Consider the following 26,444-nt stretch of genomic DNA (forward strand, 5'->3'; position numbering starts at 1 on the left):
TTTTTTGTCACATATATAAAAATAACGGTAATTATTAAGTAAATTCAAAAACGGTTTAGATGGAGGCACTACTAGAATTCTTATTATAGATACCGGTACTTGGACATCCGTTGTTCACACGACCAATGTTAAAAGGGTATATCGATATCGATATAATTTATAGTGATGTTAAAGCTCACATCACACCCTTAGTCGATAGATTCTCACTTTCAGCACATTATAAATATACAGATATGAATTTATAAAAGTAAGTAATAAACAAAGTATATATAAGATTAAGTCGAATGCATAGCTATAGTTTGTGTATAATATTGGAACAAAATAAAAAATATATACTTCAATGCATATACTTTGTCTTAAAAATGCATAAATGGATAGTTGATACTATATTTAGCACTAAAATAGCTATAGCTATCCTCACCCTATTATTATATAATTACGAATGAAATATATATATTTTTTATTTTAAATGAAATTTGGAATAGAGCTACAAAACTTCACTAAATTTGGAAAGATATTAGTGTAAAATAGAACCAGTATTCGACTTAAAAGGCATATTTTAGCACAAAAATATACTTTTTGATCTCATATTATAACAATAGATGTAGTCATTTTAGCCTTTAGCACTTGACTTAAGTACCAATTTTTTCTAAAATAATTACTTCAAGATTTATTAATATAATAGAGTTTAAATATTTTCTATCTACAGGTAAACTTCGATAAATTAATACACCCGGGATCATAAAAAATTATTATTTAATGAAAATTATTAATCAATAAATCAATTAATAATTTTATTAATTTATCGATATACATCATTTTTAATTTCTTTTAAACATATTACAAATATATATGCCAAAAATGTTATTAATTATCATGATGCAATGAATACCGAAAATGTTATTTATTATTGTGGCGAAAATAAAGAAGTGACATAATTGTTGAATATGAACAAACAATTAATACTGTTATAAAAAAATGGAAAGAAGATAAAAAAGGAAGATTATAAGATTATTGTAACCACTCTAAATGATGTCCTTAAAACAACAATATTGCTTATTTTCTGTAGGTCTAGAGTACGCCAAGCTCCCTAAAAAGGATACAAGTACATGGACAAATAAATTTTCATAAGAAAGTAAGTTTACATTATAGTCTTATTTTTAAAATATAGTTTAAAAAAATATATAACTTTAATATAAGACAAAATTATTAATTTATATATTTTATGCGACTTATATATTTTAATAAAAATTATTAACTTATGAAATAAGAGAATTATTAATTTATATTAACGATCTGGGTCGGGATTATAAAAAAATATTACTTAATCGAGGTTATTAATTTATTAAGTATTATTTTATTGAAGTTTAAGTATACTGGACTCAGACCCGGGGAAAACTTTTGGACTAGGGCAGGAAAACTTTTGGGCTAATGCCGCCCAAATTTTCTTACAACCACACTCAATCGACTCTCTCTGACTCAAAATACCGTAACTCAATCGTCTCTCACTTTCAGCACTTCCACTCTCGTTCGCTCTCTACCCTCTCTTTCTGGCTAATCTCTCCCGTTAATCTCTCTTAGAACCACCGTCACTTTCTCTTGACACAACTTGGGATCTCTAGTACGTAATAAGGATTTTGGATTTCTAATTATGGCTCAATTGATATACATGTCAAGTTAGGAAATTGAGGCTCAATTGATTTGTTTATGTTTATGTTACCTTAAACCTCTTATAATTTTTTTAATTTCAGGTATTCATCTAATTAGGGATTTGCATTTCAAGGCTTTGATTTAAGGTAATTTCAATTTCAGGGTTTTGTTTTGATGTTTATGTTCTTAATTTTTATGCTTATTTGGTTTATTTTCTACGAAATAAAAGAAGCTCGCTCTACCTGCCTTTATTATTATTCCTACTCGTGTGTTGTGTCAAGAAGTATTGATCATATTTTTAAGTTTGATTTTGTTTTATCTAGAAATTTGTGTTGGAGTTTAAGAAATGGGTGGATTGTTTCATACTCGTGAGTTTTGTCGACGTGTTTTGACTAATTATTTTATAGTTATGTTTAAAATTTGCGGAACTGAACCAATTTGCGGAAATATAGCTGATTGTTATGTTGGTTATGATTGTAGGATTATAATGAGGTGATGTTCAGTGCGGCTTAAATTGGTTCAGTTCACGACGAACGCAGAATTTGGAGTTGATACCATTTTTAGTGTTGTTCTGTTTGGCTTTATTGAATTAAAAAATTTATCATGTGTCGGATTTTAATTTTTGATTGTGGTATTGTGGACAGAAAATAGGGTTGGCAGGTATTGAATTTAGCCGTGCTTCAAACAGAGATTGATTATGATTATAAAGTTGTTAACTTGTTTAAAGGAGAACAGCTAACTCCTGCTAATATTTCTTTTATATTTTTAACGATAGTGCAATAATTCTTATCCGGGTAGTAAATAAATCTAACTGAATCTAGTCTATAACTCGAGTCCAAGTTTTTCTTATCCAATTGATTTGAGCCTATGTACCTGATTAAAGTCAAACTCGAGTTGTTTGAAAATGTTATAAATCTGGAGTTTATCTCACATTTAAAACTAGGTTTTGTGTTTAGAAGATGAGATGAATAGGGGTGGAAATAACTCAATTTGTTCCGTCAGAGAACAAATATTTAAATTATAGGACATCCACTCCTGCTTCCACAATCTGATATTCTTTGTGCAGGGAACCACTGAGTTTATACTCGCGAACTGTGTTAATTTGGATCTACAAGTACCAAGTAAGTTGATGTTTTTATGTTTTGATTAGTTATGTCTCTGTTTCATATTTTAAAATACAAGCATGTATTTGAAATGCCTGCTTAATTTATCTTTAATATTATATAAAATAGAGAAGTCCCTTAAACTACTGAAATGCTAGGTACATTTACATCACTCCTTGTATCTTGATGATTTAAATTTATTATCCTGAGTTTTTTTACTAGTTTATGATGGATTACAAGACTAACTGTGATTTTATATGATTGTTTGCAGTTAGATGTGCAAATTGTATACCTAGAAAAGATTGGTTTGTAGTTGGAGCCGATAACAAAATGATTCACGTATACAACTATAACAAATATGATAAGATTAAAGAATTTGAAAAAAACACAGACTACATCAGGTAATTGAATCTGCATCCAAACCTTCCATATGTTTTGTCAGCGTCTGATGACAAGCTCATCATGCTCCAGGACTGGGAGAAAGGCTGGGAATGCACTCAATTGTTTTGGCAAGATAAAACATATTTACACTTATTATTTTTTTTGGATGATTGACTTGTAGATTTTTTAATTTACTGCTAGGTTTTTCTTGACAACACAAGAGAGTCGTTCTTTTTCCTATATTAGATTCTTTTATGTTTTCCTCATCGCTGTTTAGCCATATTAGTGCCGTTCTTTTAGCAAATTTTATATCCCGAGACTTTTTTAGAAATATGAATGCATTATAGTGTCATTTTACAAGAATGTATATGGGATTAAACAACTCCTTAGTGGGCCCTGTATTACGATCCGATAATATTAGAGTGTCCTCCTTTTTTACAAGGGCATTATTATGTATTACACCGTAAATTGAAGCATTTTCCAAATTTGCCAGAAGATTCTATTCGTGAGATACGTCATTCGTCGGAATATGTTTTGAGCATAATAATAATTCTTCTTTGGTGCAGATTTACTCAGTTTAAAATGTCTCTGTCAATAACTTGAAGTGCCTTAGAGGAAAATTGGTCCACAATGGGCAAATATGCATATTGTTTCACAGGTTTGTCTTGTGGATTTAAACTTTACTGCTGAGACCTTTTCCTAAGATGTTTTACAAAACTTTATGAAGTCCTTTAAATTAATTCATGTGCATGAGGTTGGCCATTATTTTTCCCATCAATATTGCAATAATTATTCTTATTTCTTACCTATTATTAAAAGTTTCTTACCTGTAAAGAAACCATCTGTTTATATCACTAAAATGAAAATAGTAAGTTGCTCACACTACAAGAAAAATGGCTAAATATGATCAAAATTTTCCAGTCATATTTAATCAAATTTGACCTCTAGCGGTCGTATTTAGTTAAATATGACCGAAATGTGTCGGTCTTTTTTAGACTGTCAAATTTAGTGAAATCAGTCAAATTTAATTAAATCCGACCGACTAAATATGACCGCTCAAATATGACCAACTAAATTTGACCGCCTAAAATTGAATTCAATCCGTCATTTTTATATTTTGACCTTTGACTTCAAAATTTTTGTAAAAATTGAATTTCCCGCCTCTAGTCACAAAATACCACGACCAACGGTCAAATTTATAAATTTGTCCGACTTATCACCAGTCAATTTTATAAATTTGACTAGGTTATTTTTTGGTCTAAATTGTAAATATGACTCCGTTTGTGTTAGCCGAATTAATAAAAATGACTGATTTCGATCAAATTTAAAAAACAAATATGACTAATATTAGTCAAATATAATTATTACATGAAATATTGGTATGCTAAATGTGACGAAAAACGGCCAAATTTAACATTCAATTATTTTAAAAAAACCGGCCCTGTGAACCAGTATATCCATAACCTGTATATACGATCCACAATCTCCGAAAATAAACAAAAACTCAAATAATATAAAGATAAGTTTAAATTGTGCCATCCAAATAACTTCCTTAAAACATCCAAAAGGTTATACATGCCAATATATTGTAAAAAGTTTGACATCTAATAGCTCAACAAGTTAAGCTAGGCTGGGAAATTGATTATTCAATCCCAAAAAGTTAACCCAAAAGGAGACATAACACATAAGTTTATGTCCCAAAAAGTTAGCTACCAAGGAGAAATTAGTTGTTATATCCCAAAATAATTATCTAAGAGATGATAATAGTAGATATTAGAAGTTCATTCGATGGCAAAGTCAACCTACTAGTACTAGTTAGAGCAGGGAGTGTCACGCTAATGGAGGGAGTAATTCTCAGCATCCTGATCTTCATCATCTTCATCGTTGTCATGGAAGTGGCTGTCACATAAAGAAGCCTTTTCAATTCTAGTACCCTACAATACAACATATAATCTGTATCAACTATCTATAGAAATTGCAATTTAGATTCACATGCGGTAAACAAACTAAGATAACCAAAATATGAGAAGTTCTAGGAACCCAGGTCAAACCCCATCTTTAAACATTTTACTTTGTACATATCAAGCATTTCTTGATTTAAACTACAAACTTGCACAATTTATATTTAGGCATTAGTCCTAAATATATGAAGTAACACATGGGACACATTATAAGAGAACATAACATATTATTTTCTTCTCTCTGGATTATACCTAGGGTAAATGAACCTGGAAATACGAAAATTGTCATACTTCCAATAAATAAAAGGTCCATTATTTCTAGAAAGTGTAGAAGTAACTTCTTTAAAATCCAGTAGAAAACAGCTCAATTAAAACTATTTATCTTCAACATCATTAAATTCTTAACGTCTTAATATTCAAAGAGATAAGTAGTTTCCGCTTTAGCTTTCTATTCTGTTCTGCTAATATTGTTGTTATATGCTTGTAATTTTAACTATTTTAGAACCTTAATAAGTATGTGGATGGGAATTTAGACGATGTAGAGCATTAACTAGTAGGTCGCATGATGTGGTTATGAATAGCTATGGATGTTGTCCTGTTTTACAATGAAGTCACTAAATAAAAATTATAAGTTTAATTAGTTGAAGGAGATGTCATAGTAAATTTAGTTATGTCTATGTAAGTCTACATGATATTCTATTAAAGAATAAATGGTATTCATCCACGCCCTCTTTGTATTCTTCCGTTAAATACTTCAAATCATCGTACCGATTACGACCAACCCAACTACGAGCGTATGTCATCTACAAATTATACATACGTGATGTGAGTTGAATTCAAATTACAATAAATGTGAATAGATCATAAATAATCAATTTAAATTAAACAAATTGATAAACTGACAACCATGATAATTTACATTAATATTCACCATAAAAGTTCAATTAATTATAATCATGGTTCACAACTAATAATAACACTAATTTCATCAACAAATTAAGAATTTCCAAAAATACATATACATGTGTATAACCAAATAATAGTTCCATACTATATTAAGAAAGTAAAATTAATTAAATGCAAAAGTTAAGGAATGAAACTTACTTGATGATTGATTAGATCTCATGAAAAATGAGGACAAAGGGTGGAGTTATGGTGGACAAAGGGTGGAGTTATGGTGGAAGAAGAAGGCAAAATGAGAGGAGAAAGTTTAGTAAAGAAAGGAAATTTTAAAAAATAAGCAGAAAGTATCAGATCTGAAATGGTTTAATTTGACCGAGGGCGGTCATAATTATAAATCTGACCGTGTGCAGTCATATTTGTATATTCGACCGAAGCAACGGAAGGCAGTCAAATTTAGTACATTATTAAAATATATCTAAAAAATAGTAAACAACAAAATTGACCGGTGACAGTCAAACTTAATATGACCGACTTCAGTCAATTTGGTTCCTGATAATATCTCTTAGTTTTGGCGGGAATTTTGGCGCCATTTTTTTATGACCAAGCCTAAATATGACCGGCCTCAGTCATATTTGTGCCGCTCAATTTTGGTTAGCATGGCGGGAAATTTCCCTCCAATTTTTTGGCAATGTTAAAAACTAAATATGACTAATTAAATGTGACCGATAATAAAATTGACTTTCATCGGTCATATTTAATCCTTGACCAGGTTTAGAATGCTGGGTTGACATTAAATTTGATCGCCGACATTGAAATTTAAGTCTGACCAATTATATATGTAAGTGGACCATAAATATGACCACCGTCGATAAAATTTAGCCGCAGTCATATTTATTCTGTCAAATTTACCCTTTTTTTCTTGTAGTGTAAAATGATCCCACAAACTTTACATCATTATTACAAACAATGTTTGAATTGGTTAACACTTGTTTGATTCTTCTTTATTAATCATGTTTTGTGATTCTTTTCTATTTTTATCAAGTTCTACTATATATATGTGTGTGTGTATATATATATGCTGATATGATAAAGTAAAATATTTTTAGTATTGACGTGATAAAGTGTTTTTCCTCTTGCACACGTACTTGCACTTGAGTCAATTTATCATTGTTTTTATTGCTACATTAAACAATTCTTGATCAGCCTAAGTTCTGATAAATAGTTGAATTCTTAAAGTTAGATATTGGTTGAGTATGAATTTGTTTTTTGTTCTTTTTAAGGTTTGTTATTTTGAGCAATTTTTTTTACTGTCAGCCAAGAGTATACATGGTTTTGTAGTTACTCCTGTTGTGCAAATGCTGCAATTTACAATTGATTTTGTTTCTAATTTGTTAAACATTTATGTTGTTTGTTATAAAGTAAATTTCACTTAATGGAGATTATATGTTTTAGTGCAAGGTACTAGAATCAACAATGTGAATTGAACGACTGATTTCAAAGCAATAAAGATGAAGACGAAGATGAAGATGCTAACCAGTAGAGTTATTTTTCTATAGACTGAAAATATAGTGTCATCTAATAGCTAATCCTTTGGGATACAACAACTGTCTAACAGCTTCCTTTTTAAAATTAAAAGTCAATTCATATTGTGGATGTATTGGTCTGCTCTAGATGGTCTGTAATTTTTTTGCTAATAACAGTCAATTCAAAATCAGTCATTTTTATTAATTTCACCAACTCAAATGTCGTCATATTTATAAATTTGACTATATACTAAAATAGTCAAATTTATCAAAATGACTGAAAATGTGTCGGTCAAATTTATAAATTTGACCGCTGTCTGTCATATTTATTTATAAGAGGCGGGAAATTCAAATTTTATCAAAAATTTAAAATCAAAAGTCAAAAATTTTTAATTACCATTTTCAGTCAATTTTAGTCGGTCAAATTTATTCGGTCAAAAATGAACGGTCAAATTTAGTCGGTCATATTTAACTAAAGATGACCGATTTTGCTGAATCTGACAAGCCTAAAAAGGCCCACATAATTCGTTCATATTAAATCAAAAATAACCACGGGCAGTCATATTTAGTTAAATATGACTGAAATTTTTCGGTCATATTTTGCCGTTTTTCTTGTAGTGCTTAGAGTATTGTGATAAAGGGAAATTGTTAATCGTTCCGGGAACATCGAATGGGAATCTAGTTAGGGTTTTTGATTTTGGATTGTAGATTCGGAGCGTGAGGACATTCAGGCTAGGAAAGGGAAGGGTGTACTGTGTGGCAGTAGTTCAACCTTTGTAAAATAGGAAAGCGAATCGAGGCAAGTAACTCTGCCTACTTGTATAAGTTATGCATGGAAAAGATATTGATGATGCCATGATAGAGTATTCATCTTTTATAACACTTGTGATAACCTGATATTGATTCGTGAACCCTGATATTGATTTTTGTACCATACCTGTTATTGGTTCCTCAAAACACCCTGATAATGTTCTTGTAACGAATTGATTTGATTATTGTTTAAACCATTACTCGAAACCTATTGATTTATACCCCTATTACCCATTGATTCCTTTGGATACTTTGAATTCTTGTTAACCTTGTAAGAACCTTTGTGAACACCCTTGCGTATTGTTTTGAACAACTTATATCTTTCCTTTGTATACCTTATTTTGTAATAATTTCTAAGACTGATCTGATTCCCTAACTTATGATCCTTATTGTCATTTGATCTTGACCATATAATTTGTATTTGATTGTCTTGATTCATTTTATTTCTTTGAATCCCTGAAATTGAACTTAAGAATGATTTTTGACTTGAAAGAGTCCGAATGATTTCATATTCTTGGTAATGATAAAATTAATTTAGTAAAACCTTTATTTTCCAACACAAGGTTTTCCAAATGAATTCCTGATGGATTGTATTGAGACGTAAAAGACTAGTGGGACTAGTCCAGTCATATAAGAGACTAGCCAGACTAGTCCAATTTAAGGCTAAAATTATGCCATAGGTACCTTAACGACTAGATGGAGGTCGGTACGGGCTGATCACCCGTATTATTATTTTTGAAAGTTAAAGTAGTCCAATCAAGGGTTCCCTATCAATTTATAAAAGATATTGAATACATTGCTTTAAGAAATTGATTCTGTGAAAATGAAATGGTTTATAATGATTCGAAATGAGTTGATTGTGTTATTGTTTAGCATACAGCTTTGAGAACCCTGATTCTTATTTTGATATTTTTATCAATTATATAATTGATTCCCAGAGTTCAATAATTTCTCGCTCTCCATTTGAAAGATCCTTGAGATCCTAATAATTTGTGATGAATGTCGGTTTTCTCCTTATCTTGAACCTTGATTCCTGAAAGCCCAATTATCTCTTCATAAACCTTCCCTAGCCCAAAGATAGAAATCTGCCACCTAGAGATTTTCATTAGAATGCCTTAAAATTAATTGTGAATAAATATTAATTATTGCATCATAGAAATGTCATTTAGTTAGTTGTTGAGTTTTATACACATATATTATGTTTTGTTCTAACCATGGCCGTTAAGCAAGAGGATGGCCAGACTTAGGCGCACTTCTCGTAAGAGTGTACCTGGTGGACCCTACCATGTTGTAGGCTTCCAAATGCCAGAGCAGGCAGTACAGGTTGTGTGTGAGCAAGCACTTAGTCGGAAAGTTTATAAAGATTCGATGGGTTATCTGTCGGTTCCAATTCAGAATCAATTGGGTAAATTAAATATTATTTTGGGTTGTAATATATATTATCTGGTTGGTAGTTGTAATTTTGTCTCAAACTTAATCATGTTTGATCCTGTTATTAGTTTATCGGGGTTTATGCTTAATTATTCTTAGTATTAAGGTGTGTGGGTCCTCATTTCGTAACCCCGAGATTGAGGGCGTCACACCTTGGCATGTTCATGCATAGACAATAGCGATCTTGGTTGCTCTTTATTATTCACATGATCACGCGAATGTGACTAAGCATGATCATGCATGCACTTAAGCATGATCTTTGATTTAGACATGCTCATTCACCATATGAAATAACGAAATGTTAATATTTTGGACATCTAGCACGACCATGCACACAAGCCATTGGCATGATCACACACTAGAGTAGCATGCTTGTGCAATCGATTAACATGCTCATGCAACATAACTACATCAACAGTTAATAAGTCAAGAATCACGACATTTCATTCTTATATATAGGTGAGTATATGTTTCATTTTTTTATATTGTGGAATTATTAGTTAGTGTCATTGAGGATATTCACCCATTTAAGTGTGGGGATGTGTTTAAGTTGTGTTATACTATGATATATAAAAATCAAAACATATTGAAGACTTTAAATGTAAAAAAAATCTAGCTTTGTAAAATAGAACTAATAGAATTAGTGCCTACGACATCACCCCTTTAACATCAGTTAAAAATGTCACCGATGTTAAAAGCAGTTTTAACATCGGTCGCTTCAAAACCGATGTTAAAAATGTTGTAAGACATCAGTATCTTAAGCAACCGATGTCTATAATCATTTTTTAAAAAAATAAAAAAGTCCCCCTTCTTTCTTTCCCTCGTTAATACACCAGAAAATCCCCCCCTCTACCAAAAATTTTATTCTCAGTTTCCCCCATTAACCAAAACCCTTCCCCCCTTTCTCTCTTATTCACTCCTCTCTCTCTCTCTCATTCTCTCTTCTCTCTTCTCTGTCACTGCCTTGTCTCTCTTCTCTCTTCTCTCTTATCTCTCATATCTCACTTTCTATCTTCTCACTCACTCTCTCTTACCTAGAATCCCTATTTTGTACAACCCTATTTATATAAATTTAACTCGATTAATTTATAAATCGAGCTCGATTGGTGCTGAAGAGCCTTGAAAGAAGTCTGGACTCCTCGATTAGTGTGAGAAAAGTAGGTTTCTTTTGAATTTATTTTCAAATTTTATGTTTCGATTTTAATCGAGTTTGTTTACAGGTCGGTCTTTGGAGCTTTGTTAATCTTGAAGTTGGGTTTGCTCGATTAGGTAAGATTTCACTAAAATTGTTACTTTAATATATGCATATGTATATATCAGTTGGGTTGGCTTCCGCCTTTCTGTTTATTCCTCTGTGTTCTTGTTTAATTTAGGATTTTTTTTGTTTTTCAAGTATAATTGTAGCAAATGTTTAATCGTATAAACATATGTATATATTAAATGAAACATTTAATATATATGTGCAAAATCATCTATTAAAGTTTTAATCGTTTAATGTATATGTGTAAACATGTGTTATATACGAATGCTTCTACTTCTCCATGGAATGTATGTGATTGTGTTTATTGGGCTGCTCATCTGTGTTTAAATTTAGTTGTGTTGTGTGCTTGTTTAATTATGTGTCTTACAAGCATTACATTTGAACATTTCATTTAATGTTACCATTTTGTATATATGAATGCACTTCTACTTTAAACATTTCACTTAATGCACATATATATATATATCAGTTGCTTTTGGATGTATATTGTTACATTTAATTATTCATGTTCTATCTGCATCTTCTATCAGTTGCATATATTTGTACTAATATTTTGTTGCACTTTATATTAAAGGATTGAAATGGAAGCTAAGAAGCAGAAAAAGTCCATAAATAGTAGTGAATCTAAAACAGCCGATGAAGCCAATGAGTTTCCTCTACAAATCAAAGTAGCAGAACAATGCGATCAGTCTGAAGGACCAAAATAAACACCAAATGAAGCAGCTGACTCTGTACCAATAGCTAAGGAGCAGAAAAAGCCAAATAGAAGTAGGGAATCTAGATAGCAGAAGATGCCAGTGGTCAGTCTGAAGGACCAAAAGAAATACCAAATGAAACAAAAACTCAACCAGCAACCAGTATTAAAACTTCAAAGTAGAGATATGGATCTGTGCGAGGTATTTTAATAATGTACAAAGTAGTGATCAAGAAAGCTCAGGAAATGAAAATTAATGTCAGATGAAATATGTATGGAGAGCTTGAAGGAGATACTAGACACAACTTTCAGTCCTACATTGAGATGCTAGCTAGAACTATGATTCCAATTGATATTGCAAGCTCGCCTAAGGTGGATCGGAAATTAAAAGCCAACTTATGGTCTGATGTTGAGGTAAAATTTTACATGTTCTTAGGACAATGTATAATTGTTGTTATATCTGTTTTTAAGTGTTTCCATAGTACATTCAAAATTCCTCCCGAATGTGAGGCTTTGGTGCTAAAGTCGGCAGGAGTGAAGTGGAGGCAATTCAAAACTATGTTGACTTCCGACTATGTTATGCCGTTTGTTGGACAAAAGAAAAAGCTTAGGAAACCTCTAAAGATATCTTTTTTAATAGGACTTCAAAAAATATTGTGTTTAGTATATAACTTAAATAGTGTACGATTTAGATAAAAGACTTTGAAGTACTAGTTGTCATTTATAAAACTACAATAAAACTAAAAACATTATTATTTTTGTGATCAGAATTTAGCATATGACATATTAATAAATTTAAGCACATCAAACATAGTTAATTAGTTATAAATTTATGAAGATTACAAACTTATAAATTTTTAAATATTATAAATTTGTAAACAGACACTTCGGAGAAGATAGGATATAAAAAAATGCCACTAGTTTTTATTTAATTTTCTTTAGGTGTAAGTGAAAATAGTTTTTCGCTACAGCCATCGCGTAAGGATAAGAGCGAGCGGGTGAAAAAGCGGAAATATCCACACTGCATGTCGAGGAAAGGGTATATTAATTTACAAGAAGATGAAGTAAGAAACTATCAATGTTGCATTTTTTGTTTGTTTTTCATGGATTTTAAATATTTCTATATTTTAAACAGATAAAAGCAGAGAGGTTGCAGTCTGGGGAGAAGGAAGATAGGGCAATTTTTTTGGTTGAAGGGCCGTAAGAAAAAAGATGGGGTATATGACGAAGAAGTGGAAGAAATAAATACCAAAATTGTAAGTAAAATACTTTAGTAGACTTTACAAGAAGGTAAGCAAATAATTTTTCTTTTTTGTTTTCGTATTTTGTGTTGATATGATGCCTTGCTGGAGAAGAAGGAAAATGGAGAATTTCAACCACTAGGTGGTGTAGATGTGTAGAGCAAACCCTGGAAACTCTTGAGCATTTAGGACGAGTTTGTGGCATTGAAGGGTTCGTCACCCCAACATTGTTTTTCGATTTGCCTACAGAGAAATAAATAAGAATTATAAAGGCTAATTTGATGTACCGTGATCGACGGAGGGATGATGAGATGAAGACATTAAAGAAGGAATTTATGGCACATAGTCAAGCTCTAAAGACTCAATTTTCTCCAAATTTATCTGAGAAAGCAGCATCATGTCATGGAATCCTTGATGAAGGTGTAAAACCAACTGTTGCGAAGGAATTATTGGAGGCTGAAGATGACAATGAATGCATTTATTTTGACAAAGATCCATCTGACCCAAAGGTAAGAAGCATGTAGTATTAATATGTGATAGTGCACACAATACATGTTTACGAAAATTATTTATTTTATGTCTTCCCTTATAAATGTAGGGTGCAAAAAAATGTGAGCTGGATGTGGACAATATTGAGAACAAGTTTGCATTTGGTATGGTTTTGGAACACCCGGATATGAACAAATCAATACATGGAGTGCCTATGCCATATTGATGTTTTCATGTTTTGGTGGATGAGAACATCCAAGAAGAAGGCTTGGTTCTCGTACCCATACGTGGTGAAATATAGAGGGTCCGTTAAACTGTTGGCTCACATTCAACATGGCCTCGGTACATTGTAATCTTCCCATCTGTAATTAAAAAGGTATGTTGACGCTAATAATTTCTCACATTATGTTTAGAAAATGGGTTTCTATATTTAATAAATGATTGATTAATTAATTTCATAAAAAGGATAAGGAAATAACTTTGTCAAAAGTAAAAAGTGAGTTGCTATGCCTGGAAGAAGAATTTGACAAGGCAAAGACACATAAGAACGTGTCGAGTTGCTTGAGTTTGTTATACAAACATGCGAAAACATTCATGAAAGCTACCGGGTCCTCTTTACCGATTCCGTGCAGTGTAGAGCTCTTTGGAATAGAGAAAACAATATTTGTTTTGCATAAAAATATAATTTCCTTTTTATAGTATGACATGATCGGACAATCTACAATAGCGGCATATATGGCGTAATCATAGTCTTATTTTGAGCCTATTTTGTTTTAGCTACTTGCATACCATGGTCACTAAGAATGATGATTTAGATCTTTTTACCTTCTGCGATCCTGGAGTTACATTTTCCCCCAACAAAGGTTTTAAATCTTACATGGTCAATCAGTTGAAAGAGGGGAATGTTGATCATGTATTCTTCTTGTCACATAACGAGAGGTAAATTTTTACATTGTTACAATTAATTTTTAGGTAATTTTTTCCGCACATTCTAACTTTATTATATTTGTTTTAAAAAATAGTCAACATTGGATTTTAGTCATAATATGGGAGAGTGACATCTATATTTGCAATCCTTTGTCTCAACCGCATCATTTTCCTAAGTTGGAAAAAGTACTGTCAAGGTAATCTCTACGTGTACATGTTTCAGTTTTGATATAGATACTTCTAGATTATTTTAGGTACTTTTTGACATTTTGTCATTCTATCACGTAGCGCAATAAAATATTTTAATACAGGAACTGGAAGGGAAAATAAGCGTACAAAAATAAAGAATCTTGCTGTAAGTATTGCATTTAGTCTATTTATCCAGATTGGCGAAGTCCTTTTTTTTCGCTTCTGACTTTGATTTTTGTTATTTTGTAAAGGGATCGCTCAAACAACCTGGTGCTCATGAATGTGGCTACATCGTCCTGCACTATATGAAAGAAATCATTTCAGATAGAGATATGACATTTAGAACCAAGGCATATCTAGTTCACGTGTTAACTATTAAAATAAACAGTTCTACATAATTCATGTGCTAATTCCTTGACACATTTATTAAAAATTAGTGGGCGACCAAGACCCGTTTGTCTTATATGACGGACGAGCTTGACAAGGTGCGAATGGAGGCTGTAAAATATATCCAGGAGTTGATATGAAGTTTTTAAAGCCCGACTTGATTTTTGCAAACTAGTAAAATGGAACAATATGATTTTGCAAACATTAGTGGTCTCTTATTTGGTATGTTTAAATACGTAGAAGGAAGTGCTACTTGTTTTGGTTCCTCTTATGTTGGTAAAATTTAGACATATATATTAAGTTGTATATATTTTAGTTGGAATATGAGATGTATATGGATGGCTATATTAGATTTTTGTTGTAGATATATGGATGTTGGTTGTTTGTTGGATGTCGGAATGGTTAGATGTTGGTTGTCGGAGAATGTGGTTGAATTTTGGTTGTAGACATGAAAGTTAATTTAGTATATTTCTGGTTGTTTATCGGATGTTGATTTAGTATTTTTTTTGCTTTTGTCTGGGTTTATGGACAAAATGCAAAGGCTTATTTTTTTTTAAAAAGAACTCAAACATCGGTTCTTGTCATAAAACTAACGTGAAGCAACTAAAAACACATCACCTGCTTAAACTAAAAATGATGTCTAAACTAACAAAATAAATCAAATTATAGGGATGAAAATGATGTCTAAAATGTTAAAACGCATCACTTTGTGCAAGAATATAAAAGTAAATGAAAAGAAAACTGACATCTTCTAGAACAATATACATCGGTTTAACCTACACAAATGATGTTAAAGTAGAAATTTCACATCGATTCCTCAAGTAAAACTGATGTTATAAGTTATGTTTAACGTCAGTTAAGTAAATAAACTGATGTAAAATATAGAGTAAGACATCAGTTTTGTTAAGAATCTGAAGTCTATCAACTAAAAGTTCTTCCCTGTTACATGTTTATAGTGCTTTTTAACCTCCTAAATACCGTTTTTCACAATCTAGTTTTAACATGTTATTCAAATAAAGGGCTAATTATACATCAGTTTACTAAGAAAACCGATGTCTATGTACATCTTTGACATCGACTAAAAACTGATGTTAAAGACCCCTACCTTTCTCTACACATGCAAAGACATCAGTTTGAAAAAAGAAAGGCATCGGTTTATAACCGATGTCTAAGGGCATTTTTCTAGTAGTGTAGTTTATATAGATGGTATTACATCATATAGTTACCTATATGTTAGTTGGATTGGATTGTAATCATAACATGATCTCAAACTAGCAATAGTCCAATTTGGTGACTAATAATGATACTATGTGTACCTTGTTGTTGACTAAATTTTGGTAAGATCACATTCTAAAGATGTTACATGCCTAGTATCACTTGTGCAGAGCTTAATTATTTCTTAACACATTATTATTGTGCTCTGAAATTCAGACCTAGATATGTATGTTTCTTGAGGGGTAGAATCTTGTTAATGATTATAATTTTGACTATTCTATTTTTTGAGCTTAGTATGTAAAGGCTTAAGTTTGGGCGAGCTATAGTGTATAATGTCAAGAAAAAAATTATAAAAAAAGAGAAAAATATATAAATGTATGAATAGTAGCAATAAATTACTCACCAAAAATTGTGGTATACTTGACTAGGTTGAGCTCGTTAATAATCGAATAATTAAGTTTGAGGGGACTTTGTGCCTAGTAATCTAAATCCTTTTTATGGTATGGGATTGCTAACTTAACACTCACTACATGGGCATTACTGCATAAATCTTTAGGGATCTCGACCATTGCATAATTAATTAAACCACCTAATATCTATGTGTGTATAATATGGTCGATAAAGTCTTATGTAGGTCGTAACTCGCTTACACTAAGGAGACACCGAACCTTAGACCGAGCACAAAAAATATCATACGTACATATTGTTGTCATGTTGTAGAAATAAAGAAAGACATAAATATCCCTTGCTAAACTTGAACAATGGCTGATGGTAAGTAACGAAGTGTTTAAGATCTATTCTAGTTATCAACTTGGGAGCTATTAAGTCACATGACTTGTCATATTTAAACTTGTGTATCTTTGTTCTTGGTTCATTAAAGTGCATTTTATCAAACTAAGCACGCACGCATATTTTGTACTTTTGTTAACTATATGGTAATATTGTGTGTGAGCTTGATATATCTAAACTCGGTGCATGAGCTGAGGGCTATATTTGACTTGGCATAAACTTTTATATTTGAGATCATTTATATTGTCACTCATTTAGATTTGTGGTACATTCACTATAGGCCCCCACGACACCTTACTCGTCAACTAGGGCTATCTTAAGGTTTAAAGAGTTTGTTGCATATCTCAAATGCATCCGAGATCACCATATGAAAGTAGAATTAGTTAGTAGTATTATATATTAATTTGCACGAGGATGTGCAAAATATTAAGTGTGTGGATTATTGATAGAGTGTCTATTTATATATATATTTTAAAGGATTTATTCTCATATATATAAAATTATATATTTATTTCTGTATTATTAATTAGTGTTGATTATTTTATTAAAGGAAATTAAGAAGTCCAACTTTAGATGAAATTTGTCTTATTTGGACTTGAATTATAAGCAAATTTGGATTTCGTGGGTTCCATGCACATACAACATAGTTTGGGCCCTAACTCGAAATCTAAAGATCACAATTAGGAAATCTTATCGCCCATGCGAAGCTAGCATAAATATCAAGGTTTTAGAAGTGGTCCAACATCAATAATCCAACTTGAGCAGCCGAGAATTAGGCCTGGAAGACAACCTACAAATTTACAATCAGAATCCAATTTATCTCGGGAAAAAAACGTTAAAACTCTTAATCATATTATATTTTTACATATTGTATAAAGGACCATTACATATTAGAGTATTGAATATATATAGGCGTATTCTTGAGAGAAGGGAGATAAGGAGTTTGAGAGGGAGATTCGAAGAAGAAGTAAATGGATTCATCAAGATTTGAAAGCAACTTTAAAGTTGTATTCTTTGTACATAAATTTTTACTCATGATTTCCGATCTTAATATATATTTTGTTTCACTTATAATGAATTACTGATTCCTTTATCCAAGAGTTGGGTAATATTCGTTGACTTAATAAGTTTATTTTACTGTATTGTGATATTCTTATTATCGTTAATATGTCATTGAGCGCTTTATACAACTAGAGCACTAGCTAACTTCTAATTGAATTTTTAGGGGTTAAAACAAATACGGAGAGGAGTTGTAATTCTAGTATATGATAAACTCAATTAATTTATTATATGGCGAGATTGATATGTGAATTGTATGACTATAATCTACTTTGGGAGATAATTTGTAAACATTATAAGAATTGTTTTTGACCAAACAAGAATACAAATTAGATACTCATATTAATAATTATCCAAAATCCTAGCTCTTTTATTACAAATTTTATTACAAATTAGACACTCAAAATTAAGATTTTATTTGTAAATATAGGGGTTAACTCTATTGTTACAAAAATGTCATTTAAACATTTCTTTTTGAAAAAAATGTCATTCAAACTTATATATACAAAATCATATTTATTTTAATTATTTTTCCAAAGTTAATTTTAGATATTTTTCACATGTAAAAACTAGAAAAAATAATTTAATTGTTAAATATAATAAATTTTCTTACACATTCAACATCCAATTAAATGAAAAGAAATTTTTTTATATTAAACTTGTAAGAATTAATTTATTTTTGGATATTTTAATTCCCTGTTTCTACTTAGAAACTTACACATCACTAAATCCTTAGAAAACAAGTAGAGGACCAATCATTGCAATAATTAGAGGATTTTATAACTAGGTATTTATAATAAAAGTCCACCTAACAACCAATTACTAAAAAAATACTAAATTACTAATTCTAGAACCTTCCTACATCCTATATACATACATTTGACCAAGATTCAATTAAAACACTCCCTTGTTTTTTTAGCCCTCAAGCTCTCTCTATACTTTTTCTTTGCATTTCTTAAAGCTGTAAGCTAATTTAGTTAATCAATGATATCAGTGAACATATGCATAATTGATTTGGAACATTATTTTTATTTAGATTGATTAACGTTTATAACAAGATATATCATATTCATTTCCTTATATTTTGTATGTACTGCCATCATTTCATTTTTGCAGCTTCAGAGATAATGTCAAAGAAAATTTCTATGGGGGGAGAATCATGTGGTGCCCCATCAGCCAAGCACCCAAATGCGGCTGAAATAGAATTTGATTCCATGAACCAAAATCAATCTCTGGTAATATTTTTGTATTATTTAAAATATGAAAGCTTTATATTTTATTTTATTAGGAGTTATTATTATACCAAACAACCTAATTTCTAAGGTGATAAGCAGTTCACACCACTAATGCCTGCACAAATGGGGTCTGGATCCCAATCCATGACTCCAGGAGGAGACTGGTCGTTGGGATTTCAAGGTGGATGCTAGCATATTACAGGGTAAATAACAAGGTAAATTTTTACGTTTTTTTATTTTATCAATTGTTATATATTAATCTCTAATTTATTAGATTTTGACATTACTTTTCGTGGGCCTCATGGAATAAATAATTTTGAACTGGACTAAACTTTATATGCAATGATTAGTTGATATTTACTATCAACAAAAATGATTCTAAGCATTACTATTTATTGCAAAAAATATTAAAAGATATAGTAAATAATAATATAACTCTTTCTAATATAATCATCATCATCACCCCCTTAATTACTATATTTCTAATTGTTGATTATCTCATGCAGGAATCTAAGCCTTCTGATCTAATTGCTGCTCTGAGGGGGTTCATGCATTACCCAGAAAAGGTTTCACAACAACAGAAGAAATATTTATTTTTAGTTATTTTCATTTCATATATATGTACACATCATATGCTAATAACTTGAACTTTGAGAACGTCTTTTTGTCAAAGCACAAACTACAAAAAAAATCTACAAAAATCGATGAATAGTTTTATCTATTAAAAAACATAAAAGAAAATTGTCACATTATTCTTAAATATAATTTTAAATGAACTTACTTTTGTGGCATAGAATTTGTTTATAATTTATAATGTTTATATCCATATCCACTATCTGATAATAATTGTTATTGCTGCATTTTTGTTTCTTTTTGTTTATAATCGTTTTTAACAGAAGGATTCAGCCTCAACCCTGGCTGGAGTAATGGATTACATTCACCAAACCAAGGGGGAAATCCAACAACTGGATGAGAAGCTATATAGGGTATGTTGATTATTTATCTGTTTATCTATAATTAGAATTAACTTTAAGAGTGTTATAGTTTGTTTTAGAAAATTGTCATAGATATATGTGATATCACTTGTTAATCTCACGCAGCTTAGGTTACTACAACAGTCTCAATCAGCTGGTGTGCAGTCTCAGGACACAACTGCGCAACATTATGACATGGCAGGCAGTCCGGTTAGCGGATTGGTTGAAATGCCAAATCAGATGGAGGGAACTGATCACCATGATATACCAGAAATGGGAATTCCTGCTGACCAATCTGCTGAGGCCGTGGATGATGCTGTCGCCATGTATCTAGCTGTGGATGATGCTGACGCCATGTATCTGGTTGTGGATGATGCTTCCGCCATGTATCAGTCTGCTAACCAGGCCGCTGATGTTGCTGCCAGAGAGGGCTCCGGGAAGTCCAAAGCAAGTGCCTAGGGTCAAAACAGGCTCAGGGTCCACATTTTATTCAGGATCATTTTTATGGTCTATTATTTCTATTATTTGATGGAGAGTTGAACTTGTTGGATTTACAAATTGTGTTTTGATTTTTTTTTTTCTGGTCTTCTTCAAATCAGTTAAGTACTTTCATGGATAAAATTAATTTTGATTTCTGATTGTAATTGATGTTTGAGTTTTGTTGTCAGCATATAAATTTCTAGACATCCTAATCAAATGCCAATTTTTATTTTCAAAAATCAAGTTAAGTGTCAATTTCGAGTCCAAAATCAAGTTAAATCTAGTTACCTAAATGCAATCAACTTAATCTATGTGGAAAAATTATATTTCCCTCTTTCCATTATCTTGTCCTTTTTACTTTCTTATGTGCTATAGTTCGTAGCCCTTCCCACATTTGTAATTATTTATTTCCTCATTATTGGTTTAGAATTATAAATTTGCTTCTTGGTTATATTTTTACAAAAATTGGTAGTCATACTTAGATACAAATCTAAAGATTAAATTTTAGTACAAATTTGATGTCAGGTTTGGATATAATCGGTTTGGGATATGAATGATTTTAATTGAATTTGTATTTAAATTTGACTTTGATGTTAAAATTTGGATTCAGTTTGAGTCAATTATTTAATTTAGTTTCAATTTTGGTTTAATCTCGTTTCACTACTAGAAATATGGGATCAGAACCGATGTTAAAAAAAATCTGAACCGATGCCTTCGCGTGTGATGTTTATTACAGTGCTATACATCGGTTTTAAGATTAAATGTGATGTCCTTGCAATAAATTTCAGCTTATATTATAGTATTTTTAGGTAAATATGAGTATATTATGAGGTATTTATCCATTAAATCATGAAACCTACAAGCTTTAAAAGCCATTTATTAAAAAAAATTCGAACAAACCAATATGGAATGCTAGATCAGACATCGGTTAGATTAGTTGTCCGATGTGAAATGTTTGATCAGATATCGGTTAAATTAGCCCCCGATTTGAAATGATGGATAAGACATGGGTGTTCTTCACGAAACCGATATTAAATCTTTTTGTTTAACATCAGCCAATTTCTCTAACCGATGTTATTTGACTTAAAATACATTGAGTTTCATTTTAGAACCGATGTCAAATGACTATTTCACATCGGGTTTTTAGTTCTTTTTCGTTTAATATTATTTTACATGATGTCTTTTGTACATTCTTTACATCGGTTAACATTTACCATTGTGATGTTAATGTGGTGTAAATTACATGCCATCGTGGTCCTGTTTTACAGCCACATGAACCAATTACATTTGCACAAAAAAAAAACCTAACAATGCAATATCCAACCAAAAACATCCAACAGAAACATAAAGCTACATTGATACCAAATTTCTTAACATACAACATTCCATCAATCAATTCGGACATACATTCCAAGTCTAAAATAAACATCCCAACTAATAACAATAAAATAATTTAGTTTTCCAGGACTTGTTAAGAGTTTATACATAGACCTTTTTTTTCCTCTGAATTACAATTGTGCAGCTACCTTTCAAGGGTAGTATGTAGTTGTGCCAGTTTCAACTCGGATTCCTCTATTTCTTTAAATCTGGCTTTACTCTCATTTTGAACTTTATTAAACATGCACAGAAACTCATCAGCACTCTTTCTCAACTCTGTTATCTCTTCCTGCATGTATAAAATTCATATTGTAATAAAACGGTGTCTTGTAATCAATCAATTGATTAGGCATACGATCAACTATAACTTGAGTTTTGAGTGATGAGGCTAACTTACAGGAGAGAAAACTACATCTCATCTTCTATTATTTCAAGAAACTGGTAAGTTTTCTTACCCTCCAATCTGAAGGGTAAACATATGAATAACCATCTGATAAGTCTGTAAAAAAATCATAATTTGCTGGGGTCCCTGAATAAAAATGAAAACAATACAAGTTTTAACCAATTCATGATCAGAAACCAATTATTAGTGAAAAGAAACTGTTAGTGGACATAAAAAGAGAACAGTACAACTTAAAACCAATTCAAGATCAAAACACACTGGTTAGTGAAAAGAAACTGTGCACACAACTCTATTCTACGTAGTCAACTCTGATCTAACAATGCATAATCTCTTTTTGTTTAAGATGAACAAACTTAACGATTAGACATGGATAATTTTGATCTATTAAATCCTCGAATAGAGATAAACAACCAACCATGATACCTTCAGCCAACACAGAATTTACAGAGAGTAGACTCAAAGCAAGGGCCCCGACTCCTAGTAATAGTGGCCTTATCTTAGAACTTCCTGCAATAATATTCACATGTATAAGCACAAACAAATATATGTAATCATTTAATAATATTATGAACAAAGCTTTTATGTAGTCAAGCACCTTTTACTAAAGAAGATGATAACAATGGGATTCTAGCTTAAACTAAAGAAGATAAGTACAATGGAGTTCTACACCATTCATTAATTTTAGTCACCGCTCTATTTGCTAAAATGAATGCCAAATCAAACTTGACAACTCAACCAAAGAAAAAGATGTATACTTGACCAACTAATAAAACCCCCACATACATCCCTCATATACTCCCTTGAGGGCTTGACAGTTTATTCAGTATAACATATGCTTTAGTGCATTAGATTTTGAAGTATACCCCAACTGGAAATGATAATCGAACTTATAACTTTGTCCATGGAGGATGGAGTTTTGACACTAGGATATCGACGAAACATCGAACTCACATTAAATAAATTGAACTATTTTGCAGTTAACAAAATAAATGTGAATTCACTCCCCTAAAAACATGTTAGAAAATACAAAAATAACTACAAAGATAAGCATTTAAATATCCCGAAAGAGAAATAAAATTTAGAATTCTCAGCTTACTTTCTTCCCCAGAAGTTGTGTCACTAGAGCAAGCATTAATATTGATTGCAGAAGGCTTTGAAGTGAATCTTGAGTGTGCCACATTAAGCTGAAACTAAATAGAGAACATAAGCTATAATGATAAGTTCGAATAATAAACATGGTTACAACATGAACTCATCATGTTTGATAGACTTGTGGAGGGCAAGGCTAGTGAGAGTGATGAGACTGCCATTCTTAATATCAGAGAGCCATTCTGTTTCAGTTAGTTTCGGTTTGAAATGGATATATATTTGTATGGATTGTATATGTGCATTGTGTGATGGTTAAGATTGTTGTGCTTATGTAGATTTAGTCTTTTATTTCTATTATTTCAGGAGGCTTGTTTTGATTAGCAGCAAAAAGCTAGTAACATCAACATGCAAGAGTATCTATAAGATTTAAAATCAGAGAACAAAGAGCCAAAGACCCTAAATGTGTTTATAGACATATATGTACAACATAAAAAATGCACCTCTCCGGCCATCGTAGTTGGAACCCCTTTGTGCATCATTATTGGTCCTCACGGGAGCTACACCAAATTTTTCACCAGCATTTGGTGTACCCCCTCTAGAAGCTGCAAGCGCTATGGGTGTAGTTACAGCAGGAAGAGATGAAGTAGGTGTTGATCCTGCAGATCCAGCAATTCCACCAATACTCACACCAGGAAGAGGGCCATGTCCCTGAAATATGTTATGCAACAGTGACTTCAGTGTAAAGAACTACCAGTAGAGCATTTGTATAACAAGATAGAGAAAATAACGCAAGGAAAAAAATCCACTATTAAGGATTACGTTAAAACTCACTTGTGGCTTAACCTGGTCCTTATTACAAAGAAACAACACATCACCATCAAAATTATTGCTCTAAACAATCGCATAAAAAAATTTAAATTAAATCCTTACATGAAGTCATGATAAAGACATTAAAATTGTGTTCACTGGGATATAATGGAATGAGATTTATAATCTTATAATGAAGTCATGAAAAATTTTACCATCTCAAATTGTCAATTTTGTTCGCTATTTCCTCGTACATTCTTTCTTCCTCTATAAATGTCTAGTTTTTGATTTCATTACATTCTCTCCAAGTGGACAGAACATAAGGGGTAATGAACAGACTGTTGGCTTCAGCTTCTTGGTAAGACATTAACCTCTTTGTTCTTTTGTTTTCAGATTTTTTCTCATTCTTTCCTTCAACAAACCTAATAAAACTAAAGTAATTTATTCCTAATTTATTGTAATTAGCATACATAGGTTTCAAAGTAATTTAGTATTTAAATAAACTGGACATAATAATCTGATTTTTAAATGGTTCCTATACAATACCATTAACCATGTCATCCCATAGATTAATTACCAAGCTAATATTCTCAATAGGTGTTCAAGTATAAACAAAGGCTATAGGTTACAACAAATAAATCCATTACTATTACTAAAACTTAATATACTAGAACTTAGAGAAGATTAATATAATGTTAGTAAACTAAATAAGCTGGACAATGATTTATAATAAAGAAGCTGGTCAGGAAATCAAACCTTTCATATCATCTGTACAATTGCCTTTGTTTCACACAAAGCACCTCTATAACCGAGTCCTTGGCTAGTTTTATGATTTCCTTTACTAAACAATCATCAATTGCAATCTTGTGCTCTTTGAGGATTGCAACAGTTTTGTGAACGAGTTTTGCTCACTTCTATAGCGTATTTTTTGTACCTTTTCACTATTTTCATAGCCTTGTTGACCTCTTCTTGCGTACAACTACAAGCTGAAAATATATACAAGAAAGTAAACAAATTGAAAGTACGACATGGAAGTTTGTAAGTCCCTTATTGATTGAACTCAACTTTTTAAACAATCCACAAGTCTTACCTTATCTTATATATAGGAAAAAACATCAGAACTCTTATATTTAAGTTTGTTAGCAAATGAATTTTAGCAAATCACATTAATGTTAAAACATTAATAGTTAATACTAAAGATTGACCCATTATACATGTAACTTATGTAGACATAAAAGCTAGGCATATTCAAAATATCTTAATTTTAAATATCAAAGAACACTCACTGGGTCATTGTATAACTACAGGGTGTGACATAATTAAGTTGATTATATGTAACAAATTGCACAAGATTTAAATATTTTATAAATAAAAAAAAGGAAGGGAAGAACTATTCTTTCCTTTTCATCAAACTATCCTCAATTGCTTTGAGTAAGGCCTGAATCCAACCTTTCACCAATCGATTTCATACAAATCGAACCAAAAAAATTATTTCACATTGGCCTCGTACTTAATTAGGTTATGTGGTTTAAAAATTGTGAAACAGTGAGGATGAGATTAATTAGGGTTTGAGATGGGTTGATAGAGAGATGGGAGAGGGAGACTGAGACGGTGAGAGAGAGAAGAAATAGAAAAGAGATATAGATGGTAAGAGAGATTACATTAAGAGCTTGATCTGGAGCTTAATTAGGTCCAGGGTCTAAATTAGGGTTTTGGAGAGGGAGTATCGAAAAAGGAGAGAAATAGAGGAGAGATGAGGGAGATGAAGTCGAGATTTCAGAAAGGGAGTTAGGGTGTTTGAGATGAAGTCAGGATTGAGAGAGAAAGTTGCAGTGGTGATTTGAGAGGGAGATGCAGGGAGTGAGTAAAGGGGAAAGGGGAAGATATTTTGGAAAAAGGGGGAACTAAAAAATGAGTTGGGGGAAAATTTAGTTAAAGGGGAAAGTTGTGTACTGAAATGTGGAAGAATTATTTATAGACAACGGCTTACAAAAATAACCAATGTCAATTTTAAAAACTTTAATTTGATAACTTTAATTTTTGAACATAGACAACCATTAGTATAC

At 31.4% G+C, this 26,444-nt stretch overlaps 3 protein-coding genes and 2 long non-coding RNA genes across 10 annotated transcripts; 4 read left to right on the forward strand and 1 right to left on the reverse strand.

Moving 5' to 3' along the window:
• Window positions 1–1,415: 1,415 nt before the first annotated feature.
• LOC141704445 (uncharacterized) lies at window positions 1,416–7,658 on the forward strand. Of its 3 annotated transcripts, none has more exons than XR_012567959.1 (5): window positions 1,416–1,796; window positions 2,131–2,771; window positions 3,025–3,154; window positions 3,225–3,792; window positions 7,451–7,658. It is a non-coding gene; the product is annotated as an uncharacterized LOC141704445 (long non-coding RNA). The 3 variants fall into 3 exon arrangements; XR_012567958.1 differs by having other exon boundaries at window positions 2,131–2,310; window positions 2,717–2,771; window positions 3,025–3,792; XR_012567957.1 differs by having other exon boundaries at window positions 3,025–3,792.
• Window positions 7,659–13,260: 5,602 nt separating this feature from the next.
• Window positions 13,261–15,209, forward strand: LOC141704444 (uncharacterized). Its single transcript, XM_074507682.1, has 6 exons — window positions 13,261–13,467; window positions 13,557–13,823; window positions 14,225–14,386; window positions 14,470–14,571; window positions 14,663–14,729; window positions 14,815–15,209. The coding sequence occupies exons 3-6, from the start codon at window positions 14,238–14,240 to the stop codon at window positions 14,959–14,961; spliced, it is 465 nt and encodes a 154-aa protein (XP_074363783.1). The 5' UTR covers window positions 13,261–13,467; window positions 13,557–13,823; window positions 14,225–14,237; the 3' UTR covers window positions 14,962–15,209.
• Window positions 15,210–18,907: 3,698 nt separating this feature from the next.
• On the forward strand, window positions 18,908–19,418 carry LOC141704447 (uncharacterized). The gene is made up of 3 exons (XR_012567960.1): window positions 18,908–18,976; window positions 19,130–19,248; window positions 19,348–19,418. It is a non-coding gene; the product is annotated as an uncharacterized LOC141704447 (long non-coding RNA).
• Window positions 19,419–19,424: 6 nt separating this feature from the next.
• Window positions 19,425–20,870, forward strand: LOC141704448 (uncharacterized). The gene is made up of 4 exons (XM_074507687.1): window positions 19,425–19,463; window positions 19,755–19,814; window positions 20,145–20,234; window positions 20,349–20,870. The coding sequence occupies exons 1-4, from the start codon at window positions 19,434–19,436 to the stop codon at window positions 20,679–20,681; spliced, it is 513 nt and encodes a 170-aa protein (XP_074363788.1). The 5' UTR covers window positions 19,425–19,433; the 3' UTR covers window positions 20,682–20,870.
• A 1,367-nt stretch (window positions 20,871–22,237) lies between these two features.
• LOC141704446 (photosynthetic NDH subunit of lumenal location 1, chloroplastic-like) lies at window positions 22,238–25,906 on the reverse strand. 4 transcript variants are annotated; one of them, XM_074507685.1, is made up of 6 exons: window positions 25,135–25,906; window positions 24,072–24,279; window positions 23,579–23,672; window positions 22,906–22,989; window positions 22,477–22,608; window positions 22,238–22,368 (listed from the first exon to the last, which is right to left on the reverse strand). In XM_074507685.1, exons 2-5 carry the CDS (start codon window positions 24,108–24,110, stop codon window positions 22,505–22,507), a joined length of 321 nt encoding a protein of 106 aa, XP_074363786.1. In that variant the 5' UTR covers window positions 24,111–24,279; window positions 25,135–25,906; the 3' UTR covers window positions 22,238–22,368; window positions 22,477–22,504. The 4 variants fall into 4 exon arrangements, with proteins under 4 accessions (XP_074363786.1, XP_074363784.1, XP_074363785.1 ...); XM_074507683.1 differs by having other exon boundaries at window positions 22,300–22,608; XM_074507686.1 differs by having other exon boundaries at window positions 22,302–22,608; window positions 23,579–23,666.
• Window positions 25,907–26,444: the final 538 nt, after the last annotated feature.

This window comes from Apium graveolens, unplaced genomic scaffold, assembly GCF_009905375.1.
Source record: "Apium graveolens cultivar Ventura unplaced genomic scaffold, ASM990537v1 ctg7860, whole genome shotgun sequence".
NCBI lineage: Eukaryota > Viridiplantae > Streptophyta > Magnoliopsida > Apiales > Apiaceae > Apium > Apium graveolens.